This window comes from Aedes albopictus, chromosome 3 (assembly GCF_035046485.1).
Source record: "Aedes albopictus strain Foshan chromosome 3, AalbF5, whole genome shotgun sequence".
Classification (NCBI taxonomy): domain Eukaryota; kingdom Metazoa; phylum Arthropoda; class Insecta; order Diptera; family Culicidae; genus Aedes; species Aedes albopictus.
In genome coordinates, this window is record NC_085138.1 from 107054767 (window position 1) to 107066894 (window position 12128).

At 44.3% G+C, this 12128-nt stretch overlaps 1 protein-coding gene and 1 long non-coding RNA gene across 2 annotated transcripts; one reads left to right on the forward strand and one right to left on the reverse strand.

Annotated features, from left to right (window-relative positions):
* Window positions 1-3156: 3156 nt before the first annotated feature.
* On the reverse strand, window positions 3157-4604 carry LOC134289808 (uncharacterized). The gene is made up of 2 exons (XR_009998688.1): window positions 3668-4604; window positions 3157-3507 (listed from the first exon to the last, which is right to left on the reverse strand). It is a non-coding gene; the product is annotated as an uncharacterized LOC134289808 (long non-coding RNA).
* A 5955-nt stretch (window positions 4605-10559) lies between these two features.
* On the forward strand, window positions 10560-12128 carry LOC109416027 (CLIP domain-containing serine protease B4-like). The gene is made up of 5 exons (XM_062855363.1): window positions 10560-10758; window positions 10818-10984; window positions 11048-11289; window positions 11358-11647; window positions 11715-12128. Exons 1-5 carry the CDS (start codon window positions 10668-10670, stop codon window positions 12017-12019), a joined length of 1095 nt encoding a protein of 364 aa, XP_062711347.1. The 5' UTR covers window positions 10560-10667; the 3' UTR covers window positions 12020-12128.

The window sequence follows — 12128 nt, forward strand, 5'->3', positions numbered from 1 at the left end:
TATACAATTTCAAAATAGCGTCTTTGACCGTCGCAACAAATGTTCAGTTATTGAAAAGTCAATTCAAAATGCTCCAGAATCATGCCATTTATGATCATGTGTATAGACTACCCACTAAGCCGATGAATCATGGCGTCTACAAAAGCTAAAGAAAATGACATTTTCATTCAATTTTAATGCTCCAAAGTGCTAAAATTGAAACAAAACGTTACAATTGTTTGACAAATAGCATTTCCGATATCCAGTTATGCATGTTTGTTTGGGGTTTTGGTTTACGTTGAGATAGGCCGAACGAGGGGACTATGCCAACGAAGCATCCCGATACCCTACTTCATACTACTCTCTAACAAAAACCTTATTCTTCTATGGAACATTCCAAAGGGCAAACTATACAAACTGCTCGCTTCGATGTTCCTGTCGGTGTGCGAAGACTCACAACTAGGGTCACTCCGTCCGGTCCTGGGTGAAGCTCGAGGATGCGGGCCAACGGCCAGCGAGCAGGAGGAAGGCATTCATCCTCCACGATGACGAGATCGCCGACGTTGAGCTGACACCGTTTCGGGTTAGTCCGGTACTGCTGGTTTAACTCCTTGAGGTATTCATACCGCCACCGGTGCCTAAAGAGCTGGAAATTCTTCTGGAGCGTTTGGTATTGGCTGAGGCGGTTAAACGGGACACTTCGGATGTCCGTTTTGGGGAGAGGACGAATCATATTCTTCACCAAGCAATGCGCTGGTTCACTTGAGAGAGGTAACAGTGGGCGCGAATTCATGCACCCCTCAATTTTGATGAGTACCGTGGAAAGTTCCTCAAATGACAATAGAGAAGAACGGAGTTGACGCACAAGGTGCGTTTTGGCGACCTTTACTGCAGCCTCCCACAGGCCACCGAAATTTGGATCGCGAGGAGGTATCAGGTGCCACTGAATGCTGTCTTCTGCGAGTTGCTTGGAGATCTTATCGTTGTCGGGACCTGGTTGAAGCATAGCGTAGAGGGCGTGCAATTCGTTCTTCGCCCCGATGAAGTTTGTCCCGTTATCCGAGTACAGGTGCTGCGGCTTATTCCTCCTCCACACGAAACGGTCAAGGGCTATCAGGAATGCTTACGTGCTCAGGCCGCTCACGAGCTCCAAATGAACCGCCTTGGTGCTCAAACAAATGAATATGCAAATGTAGGATTTGCGGGAAGCGGCTTTACGACGAGTTGGCTTGAGGAAGATAGGGCCGCAATAACACCAGTGCAAGCGAAAGCTTCGTTGGCGGTCACTCGGGCGATCGGTAACTGACCAATCGGCTGCTGGATGGGTTGAGGGTTGGCTCTGCTGCATCTTTACAAATATACTATATTAACAATATAGGTCACTCTTACGATTTTTTGGCGACACCTTTTTAGTGAATGTGGCGCCACCAAGCGTCAGAAGAGGTACTACTACACACTAAATGCATGCGCTATCCGAATGACGTTTATTCTGTCGAACTGTCATTGCATGGTGGGGATGCCCATTTCTTCTGAGATAATCGATTAAAATTAATCGATTTTTTTTTCAACTACTCAATTTAGAACAAATTTAATTCTCTCTTCTTGAACAATTTTTGGCGTATATTATCGTCGCATATAAACGTCGCTGATAAACGTTCATAACAGACTAAAACACAGACGACCCAAATCAAACTTTCCGTTAGCGAGTTATGAACGGTATTTTCTCCGGAAATTACACAAGAATTTCCTTGTGGAATCCCTTTAAGAATTGCGCCCTGGATTTTTTTTTCTTCTAGATTCCCTCAGAAGCTCTTGGGGGATTCCTCCTAGAACTCCTTTCGGGATTGCTTAGGGAAAGCGTTCCAGAGGAGGAGCGCTGCCTCCAACATTTTTTTTATCAAATTTCTCCAGCAGTTTTGTAAAAATTCCTCCAGATGTAAATGTACGTTCTGTTTTTTTTTTCAAAAGTTCTTTCTGGGATTACATATCTCCATGAACAAAATGCAATCAGTGAAGTACTAGATTTGTAGTAATAAGCTGAATTTTTGTATAATGACAAAGTAAATTCTCCGTTACTGCAATAAAACGGTAACTGCAACAATGGCAACAAAAACGCAAGGGTTTAATGACTGCTTGTCTGATTTGATGCTGTTTGAGCAAAACTTTGGATAACTGTGTTGCTGTATTCTCATTTATTGCAACTTCAACAACATAGTTCTCCAAAGTTTTGCTCAAGCAGCATCAAACTAGGCTAGGAATCATATTATCCATGATTTTGCACCGTTTCAATTCAGAAACGGAAAATTTAGCATCTCATTATACAAAAAAAACAACTCATTACTGCAAATCTAGTTTGTAGAAATCCTTAAAGGACGGAGTGAATTCCAGAAGGAACTTTTGGAGAAATACTGGTATAAATCCCGGTTGAAATTCCCAGAAAAAGGAATTTTTTAAAGGAACTCTTGGATAAATCCCTGAAACAACTCCTGCTTGTTCTTGGAAAATTTTGGAGGAATTACAGAAGTAACTCCGGGAGGTATTCGTAAAAAAACTCCTGAGGGAATCGTTGAAGAAGCTTCTGCAGGAATCCAAGGAAGACTCCAAGAAACTCATATAAGGAAATCCTATAAAAAGCTTCCTCAAGTAACCACGGTGCTGAAGCCTTATTGCATGCAGACATAAGGTGTATTTAGAGCAATCATTACTTTACATGCAAACTTAAGGTTGATTTAAAGTGGAAATGACAATTATGCGACATAATTAAGATTATACCAGTATAATCTTAAATTGATTCTATAATTGCCCATTTTCACTTTAAATTAACCTTAAGTTTGCATGTAAAGTAATGATTGCTCTAAATACACCGTATATCTGCATGCAATAAGGCTTCAGCACCGTGGTTACTTGGGTCTTAACGAATCATAGAAGAGAATTCTTGAGAATTCCTAGAATTAATTCTTGAAGGGACATCAGAAGAAATTGCTCGAGTTATTTCAGTAGGAACTCCTGGGGGTCCCTCGAAGGAACCTCTGGAGAAATTTTAGAAAAAAAAAACTTTAAATCAATCTCTGAAGGCTCTCCTGGATGAATTTCAAAAAGAGCTCCTGAATGAATCTTTGAAAAAAAAAAAACTCTAGGAGGAAATCAAGGGGAATGACATATCCATTTCTAATCGGAAAATCCGCATCTATCCGTTCCTAACCGCTGCTAACTGAGCCGCAGGCGCAGTTAGACGCGGTTAACAACGGTTAGCAACGGATAAGTGCGGATTTTTCCGGTTAGCAAAAGAAATGTAATTGGGTTCTTTAGGGGTATCCGGATTATTTTATAAGCGGATTCTCTACCCAAAAATTTGTCGAAATCCAAAATTTCATAATTTTTGGAGTGCGGGAACTATTTTTAAAATGCATTTGAAGTTTGTAAGGGATTTTTTTTTTTGTTCGGGTCGAACTGTCATTTTATCGATTGACCTGTGATTCTATCCACGAAAACAAAAACTGTTTTGTTATTTTAACCATCAAAACAAAGCTATTGGAATCCAATAAAACCACCTTATACAGAAAAATGAGCTCTATCGATTAGGCTATAGAAAATAGCAATATATTATTCTCTAAACAACCCATTTCCCCCTGGAGGAACCTGAGAAGGAACTTCTGAACTTCTGAATCAGAAGGAATTCAGAAGGAACATCTGAAGGAATGTCTGACTAAATTGATGGAGGATTATCACTCTGCAGCAGACGAATTTTCTAGAATATTTCTACTACCTGAAGTTCACCCAGAAGCCCATGACTGTATATTTAAAATATTGAGTCTTGCGAGGATTTCGCGACGATCGTGTAAATGTTCAATCTTTGACAGCACAATGTTCACACATCCAACAACAAAGCAAACCGATTAGTCCGGAATAAAACAATCAGTATTCGAATAAACTCACAGTTCACTTCGGAAGAACAACGAAATTATTCGAAATTAAATTTGACGGGTTCCATTCTCAGGTCCGATCCCGAAGCTCATTTTTTGTAAGAACGCCGCTCAAACGTTGAAATTATTAAGTTCGTGCATCGGTCCATTAGCTTGTGCACCCTTGGCTGCAATGTCTTGCAGTATGCCACAAGAAACTTGACGTGCACTTGGTTGGTGATCTTCCGAGTTTTTTTGTAAGCTATCCAATCCTATGTATGTATGTCAGCGTGGACATTAAGAGAGATGATACTAAAAGCCATTGTCAAAGGAAAAGAGCAACCACCAGGGCAAAATATAAGTTAATTTTGAGGGTGAAAATTTTAAATTTCGAAGTTAAACGATTTCGGTGACGTTACAATGAGGGAGCATTCAAATTCTTCTACAGATATATTCGTAGATGTCATCCAATGAAATATTATTTTGGTTGTGTATCTATATTGTAAATCGATTATTTATTAATCGATTATTTGGGAACAAAAAACTTTGACACCCCTAACATCTTTTTTCGAGAAATGTCATCTTGCACGATAAACTAAAATTGATCAAAATACAATTATTGACTTTTTCTGACAACAGGTGGTGCTGTAATCATTCGTAAACGGCGTCTCCATGTCGTTGTATGTGAAAACACTAAGTGACCTATATTGTTAATATAGTATATTTGATCTTTAGCACTTTCGTATGGCACTACGAACTGCCTTTCGGCCATTTAGTGGCCAGAATTCGTCGCGAACGACCGACAAGGTCATCGAAATGCCTCCATGAACGAGTTTGCGGTGGTGATGCTTCAACAGCAGCTGCGTGAAGGGGTGGAAACTAGAGGTGGGCAAAACGGCTCACTTCAGTGATCGGATCCGAACCGGATTCATCACATTAGCGAACCGGATCTTGTGAGCAGATCAGCGGCTCCGTTATGAACGACCAAGCCTCACCGAGCGAATAGGATTGCTTGCTTCCAGTTTGTTCTCTCAACGCAGCATGCGACACTCATTCCCTTGATGGGTTATAGCATACCCGCATTATCTCTCTCCCAGTGGCAGCACCACACAACACACGACTGAAGAACCTAACGAAAGGAGTTATAATGTATGAGTTCGGGTTCGGGTTTGGATCTGCTCTGTTCGAACTGTGGGTACTGCTCTTCCGTTTGAGCTGGGCACAAGAGATCGTTTGCGTTGTTTGGGGCTGCACGGCCAGGGGTGAGGGAAATGGGCCACCGCTGTTGGCTGTGTTTGCTTGGTGCGAGAAACACACGTTTCGTCTGATTCGGGAAAGAACCAGAGCAAAACAAAATGAACCAATCGATTCTTTTAGGCTCTTTCTAACAGAAGCATGTAAACTAGTGATCCGGATCTCTCTGTAAAAGATCCACGGCTCACTCGCTCACTTTACTGATACGGATCTTTTAAGCGGGTCCGGATCTGATTGCCCATCTCTAGTGGAAACCAGGAATGACGATTTGGTGTTTCACACTGTAGGGTTCGTCGGAAAGCCGTAAGGGGCTGTCCATAAACCACGTGGTCATTTTTTGGGACTTCTCAAACCACCAAACCCCCCCCCCCCCCCCCGCGTGGTCATTAGACCATACAAAACTTTTTATTCGTCCATACAAAATGGTCATTGGCCGAACCCCCCCCCCCCCTCTCATGACCACGTGGTTTATGGACAGCCCCTAACCGACCGCCAACGCGGATCACGCCATCTGCGTCGATGAACGAGCTTAGCAGACAGAGTGTGGATTTGCTAGACACCATCTGTCCTTTTTTCAACCGTTGCAAGTCTTCGGGAAACGTCTGACTTTGCACTAGCTTCACGAGAGCTGATTTGGCATTCTGCAATTCGACGACGGAGAGGACTGTGCTGGAAACTTTCGGCTTCCGGTTACGGGCATTGTTGCAGAAACGAAAGCAGTATCCAACGGCAGAAACAAGGGTTTGAAAAGACGAAAATCTCTCGAACAACGGGTTCGGCGAAATTAATTGGGTGGTCAAAATTGAAGGCTTCTTCACCTCCACCTCTTCGATGGTAAACTTGCTCTACAGAGCAGGTTGAACAGCCTATTTAGACTTTTCTTCACGCGGCCATTTAGATCAATTCTTCTGCGGACATTCCTCGCGAGATCTTATCCGCGGGGTTTTCGTTGCCGGAAATGTGCTGCCAATGAGAATCGTTAGAGAGGGTTTGAATTTCAGCGACACGATTTGCTACAAACGTCTGCCACGTCCGTGGAGGGGCTTTCAGCCACTGGATAACAATGGTGAAATCAGACCAGAAATGGCTCCTAGAGAATTCCATGTCGAATGCGGCGATAACCTTTTCGTGTAGACGGAAGGCGAGAAGAGCGGCACAAAACTCCAGACGGGGCAACCTTTGATTTGGACGCGAGCAAACTCACCTGGACACGTCCTTCGCGGCCTTCGGAGCGGATGCATATGGGGCTGTTCATAAACCACGTAGACTGAAATTTGGCTATCTCAGACCCCAACCTCCTCCCCCCTCGTAGACTTTTGTCCATACAAAATTTTTGAAATTTGTATGGAGCATGGACTTTGGCCAGACCCCCCCCCCCCCTCCCCCCAAAAAGTCTACGTGGTTTATGAACGGCCCCTATGCATGCGCCATAGCCTACTTCCGAAGCGTCGGGAAAACAGTGCAGCTCCGCAAAGCTGTAGTCAGGAGCGAACGCAAATCTGCCAATGCAGAAATTGGAGATGCTGCGAAGTTGATCGCAGAATTGACGCCATTTCCGTTGCAGATCAGGTGATACGATCGTCATCCCAATCCAACGCCAAAAGCCACAGGTGTTGCATCAGCATTTTGGCCTGTGCAATAATGGGAGCGATGATTCCGAGGGGGTCGTACAACTGCGCAATGGCGGACAGGATGCCGCGCTTCGTAGCTGGCTGGCTATTTGCAGCATTGAAACATCGAAACGAAAGACATCCGCCTCGAGGTCCCAACGAAGTCCCAAGGTCTTGGTGATTTCGCCAGGATCGAACCTCAGTGATGACTGCGTTCCGAGAAGTTCTGGAGGAAGTCAATTCGAACACTATTTACACCATACGGAATCCACCATTTATAGCAGTTCATCAAGTTCCTCGCGAAGCTGGATAGCGTCAACGATGCTGTCGGCTCCACCGAGGAAATCATCCACGTAAGTGTTTTTCCTTATTGCTTTACTTGCATTCGGGAACGGGGTTCCTTCATCCTCAACTAGCTGCAGAAGAGTTCGCGTAGCGAGGAACGAAGACGGGGCCAGACCGTAAGTTACGGTGCTCAATTCGAATGCCTGAAGCGGTTGGGACTCGTCAAACCGCCTCAGAATTCTTTGCAACGGACGGTCGTGTTTGTGCATTGTACTGTGGAGCTTGACTTCTTCAGGACGGGGTGATGTGGGAAGTAGCAAGCCTTCGGGTCGTCTTCCTCCTTCAGTGGAACCGGTATCATGTGCCCAAGCGAAATGTACTCCCTGATGAAATCGTGGTACTGGGTCTTCAGATTGTCGTCCTTGGATAGTCGCCGTTCCAACAGCTTCAAACGGCGTAATGCGGCCGGCTTCGATGCTCCAATCAGCTTTTCGTGGTTGGGGGGCTTTGGCATACGCACTACGTATCGGCCAGTTGAGTCACGGGAGACGGTCGCGCGATAGTAATCTTCGCACCTTTGCGCGTCGATGGAGTAGTTCGAACCGTGAAGTTCTTCCACTTGCCAAAAACGCTCTAGCTGCTCGCCTAGGGAAGCCACGGTCGCCGTATGACACGCAACTGTGGACCGCGAATTCGAACCACCGATTTGTTGAAACCTTCCGGCCACTCATTTATTTAGTTAACATCAAATTCATAATAATACTGAATCAACAATTTGCCGCCATAATACTCGATTTGCAGCTGCAGCTCTCCAACCTTGGTTACGCCCAACACTCGCCAGATCACGCTCCACCTGGTCCGCCCATCGTGCTCTGCGCTCCACGCCTTCTTGTACCAACCGGATGGTTAGCAAACACCAACTTTGCAGGGTTGTTGTCCGACGTTGGTGCCAAAAATGTACCAACTACTATTTCTCAGAATCCTGACAAGACAGAATGATGCCGTCTTCAACAAAGTTCTTCAGCAAGCTAAAAATTGTCTAATAGTTGAGTCTTTAATGCGTGATTTATTTGCAGGGTGGCACCTTGTGTAAAATACTTAAACATGTATATCTCGATACTCTAATGAGCTAAAAGCATGGCGTTTTTTGCAAAATTGTTCGACAAGTTGAGATCTATCCGGCCATGGTGACGACAACAAGTTGTTCCGAAAGGTAAGAGAAAGTAAGACCTATCTGGTGTACTTGGTTTTGATATTATTCGATAGGTTCTGCCTAGTATCAGGAACAAAATATTTGTATGAACACCCTAATGAACAATAAGTATTCATTTTCTGCATAGTTGTTCAGCAAGCCAAGAGATATTTGGCAGGATAGTAGGCGTTCGAGTACGGTAGTGCAAGAGGCAATACTTTTACACCGTCTTTGACCCCCTGCAGATAAATTTTGTCACCCCTCAATGTTGCTTCTTTTGGTACGTTACCTTCCGGGAATGTCGGTGGCAATTTTAATAGGAATTCTTTCGGGAATTTTGCCAGGAATTCATCCGGAAATTTTTCCGGGAATTTCTCCAAGAATTCCACTGGGCATTACTCAAGAATTTTATCCAGGAATTTTTTCAGGAAATACTCCGAGAATTCCTCTAGGACATCCTCCAGAAATTCCTCTGGGGAATCCTCCAGGAAATCCACCAGGATTTCCTTCAGGGATTCCTCCAGGAACTCCTTCAGGAATTCCACCGGAAATTTATCCAGGAATTCCTCCGGAAATTTATCCAGGAATTCCTTCGGTAATTTCTCCAGGAATTCTTCTGGGATTCTTTCCAGGAATTCCTCCGGGAGTTTATCCAGGAATTCCTCCGGATTTTTTTTCCAGGATTTCCTCTGGAAATTTCACTGAGAATTTCCCCAGGAATTCCTCCATGAGTTTCTCCGGGAATTCCTCCAGGAATTTCTTCACGAATTCCTCCGGGATGTTCAACAGGAATTCCTCCAAAAATTCTCCAGTAATTCCTTTGAGAATTTCTCCAGAAATTCCACTAGGAATTTCTTCCAAAATATCTCCTGGAATTCCACTGGGAATTCCTTTAGGACTTCCTCCAGGAATTCCTTCGGTAAGTTATCCAGGACTTCTTCTGGGATTTTTCCAGGAATTCCTCCGAGTATTTCTCCAGGATTCATTCCGGGAATCTCCTCAAGAATTTCTGCGGAACTGTTTGTAGGGTATCCCTCGGGAATTTCACAGAGAATTTTCTCAGCAATCATTCCTTGAAAATTTCCGGGAATTTCTCCAGGGACTGCCTCCATTCCGTCAAGAATTTCCCCAGGAATTTCTACGGAAATGTCTCCGGGAACTTTTGCAGTAAATCCTCCAGGAAATGTTTTGAAAATTTCTTCAGGAAATCTTCCACAAAAACCTCCAGGAATTGCTCCAGAGATTCTTCTGAAATTCCTCCAGAAATTGCTTCAAGAAATCTTCCAGGATTTTCTCGGGAGATCTTGCAGGATTTTCTCAGGAAATCCTCTGGGAATTTCTTCAAGAATTCTTCTGAGAACGCCTCTAAGACTTTTTCCAGGAATTCCTCAGGAAATTTCTCTGGGAATTTCTCCGAGAATTGCTCACGCGATTCCTCTGGTAATTTCTTCAGGAAATCCTGCTTTCTGGAGGGCAGTCTCCGGAGAAAATTCCTCAGCAAACCCTGGAGGTAATTCCTGGAGAAATACCCGGGGGATTCCTGGAAAAATCCCGGAAGAAGTTCTGGGGAAATCACCGAAGAAATCACCAGAGGAATTCCCGATGGGAATTCTAGAGGAATGGTTTGAAAGGATTTCCTCAAGAAATTTCTAGTGGAATTTCTGGAGAAATTCCCGAAGAAATTCTCAGGGGCATTCCCGGAGTAATTTCTGGAAAAATACACTGTGGAATTCCTGGAGAAATTCTCATAGGATTTTCTGAGAAAAAAAATCACGTAAGACTTCCTGAAGAAATTCCTAGAGAAATTTTCAGTGAATCTTCTTGAAAAAAAAAAAAAACAGAAGTTTTCCCGAAGAAATTCCCGGAAGAATTCCTGAAGCATCACGTAGCAATTCCTGGAGAATTTCCTGAAGAAATTCCCGGAGGGTGGAACAAATATTCCTTAGTATGGAAAACGCGATTATTTTTACAACTTTTTTAAGCACAACATTTTGGAAAATGACATAGATAACACTGATATGCTTTGCCCTGTACTGGTATTTTATTTTACATGTTCTGTCCTCCAGTTCCCCCCATTCGCTCCAGCTTCGGCAACGTGATACTAAATTAGCGGTGCTGTCACACTTGAGAGCCCTTGATCAAAACTATATCTTCGTTGAACAACTAGATGCTTGTATTTATTTTTTGTTTTATGTTGTCGGAGTATAAAACTGAACTGTGGATGCGGGCTTATCCCATACATCATTCTAAGAACAAGGGGAATCTGAGATGTTCGACAAACATGTTACCGTTTTGAATCACTCTATTGAACTGCATGGCATTCGTTGTATCAGCGCCAGTCGTACTGCTCGCAGTTTGAATTCAGGATTGCTACCATATGGTTGTCCGCTTTGTATCACTATCATATTCACTGTACTCGTAGCGATTTCCAATCAGTAGAAGCAAATGCTTCAAATGGAAGCAATGAGACAGCGGGTTCTCCCAACGAGTATAATTGTCATTATATTAGCATTCATATCGCTTGGGCAAGCACTAAGTAAGTATGCATGTGACATCAGTAGATTACCCGGCTCATAAAACCATCAAAATCCACAGATGAAGATGACCCGTGCGTCGACCCCAATGGGGAGGCCGGACACTGTATATACCTACGCGAGTGCGACCCACTGGTGAAGATCCTCCAGAAGGGTAACTATTCACCCCAGGAGAGGAACTTCATTGTGCAAAGTCGGTGCGGTATGACCGCCGATAGGAAGAATTTGGTAAATTTCAATAAAGTGAGGGATTTTGAATAGCATGATGTATGAATTTGATCTACAACTCAGGTATGCTGCAAAGGCACCGTCGACGAAGGTCTCCCGGAGCCCCCGAAGTGTGGCGTTGATTTTTCGAATCGCATCCACGGTGGACAGCAGACGGAAATGGACGAGTTCCCATGGACTGCGTTGATTCAATACCGCAAACCGAACGGCTTGACCGGGTTCCACTGTGGTGGATCGTTGATCAACTCCCGATACGTGATAACGGCGGCGCACTGCATTCAGGCTATTCCCCGTAACTGGAACGCGTAAGTGCCCGTGATCGGGGTTGTTTAACATTTGAATTGAGTATAATCTGCCCTGACCGTCGTTGCAGGATCGGTGTGCGCTTGGGTGAATGGGACCTGAGTAGCGATCGCGACTGCGATAGCGAGACTTGCACGGACGAACCGGTTGATGTGGGTATAGAGCGGATCGTTGTCCATGAGGACTACGTTCCGGAAAGCAAGACACAGTACAACGATATAGCGCTGATTCGGCTCGCGAGGGATGTTCACATGTCGATGTACATTGCACCGATATGTTTGCCGCTCAAAGATACGCAACGTTTGCGGGATCACGTGGGATCCAACGGATTCGCAGCAGGATGGGGTAACACGGAGAATGGTTAGTCCTGACACATAGATGTTATCATAAAATGATCACGAACCGTTACTGTATTTTCAATCTACAGGAACTGCCAGCAGCGTCAAGCTGAAAGTTCAGCTGGAAGTAAAGAACTTTCGGGACTGTGCTGGAATCTACGCCCGGGCCGGAATTATTCTCCGCGAAACGCAGCTGTGTGCAGGTGGAGTCAAGGGTAAAGATACCTGCAGTGGAGATTCGGGAGGGCCATTTACGAAGTTGGACCGAGCGCACAACTATCTGGTTGGACTTGTGAGCTTCGGACCGAGTAAGTGCGGAACGGCCGGTGTGCCGGGAATCTATACCAATGTGGCCAAATATGTGGACTGGATCGCGAAGAACGTAAAGCCGTGAAATTTCGATTCAGTGTGAAGTAAATTCAGATCATGTCAAGTCACATCATAACATTGAAATCTCGTAATATAGTATGAATAAAACTGTGGAGTATGTTCAGATCATCAAA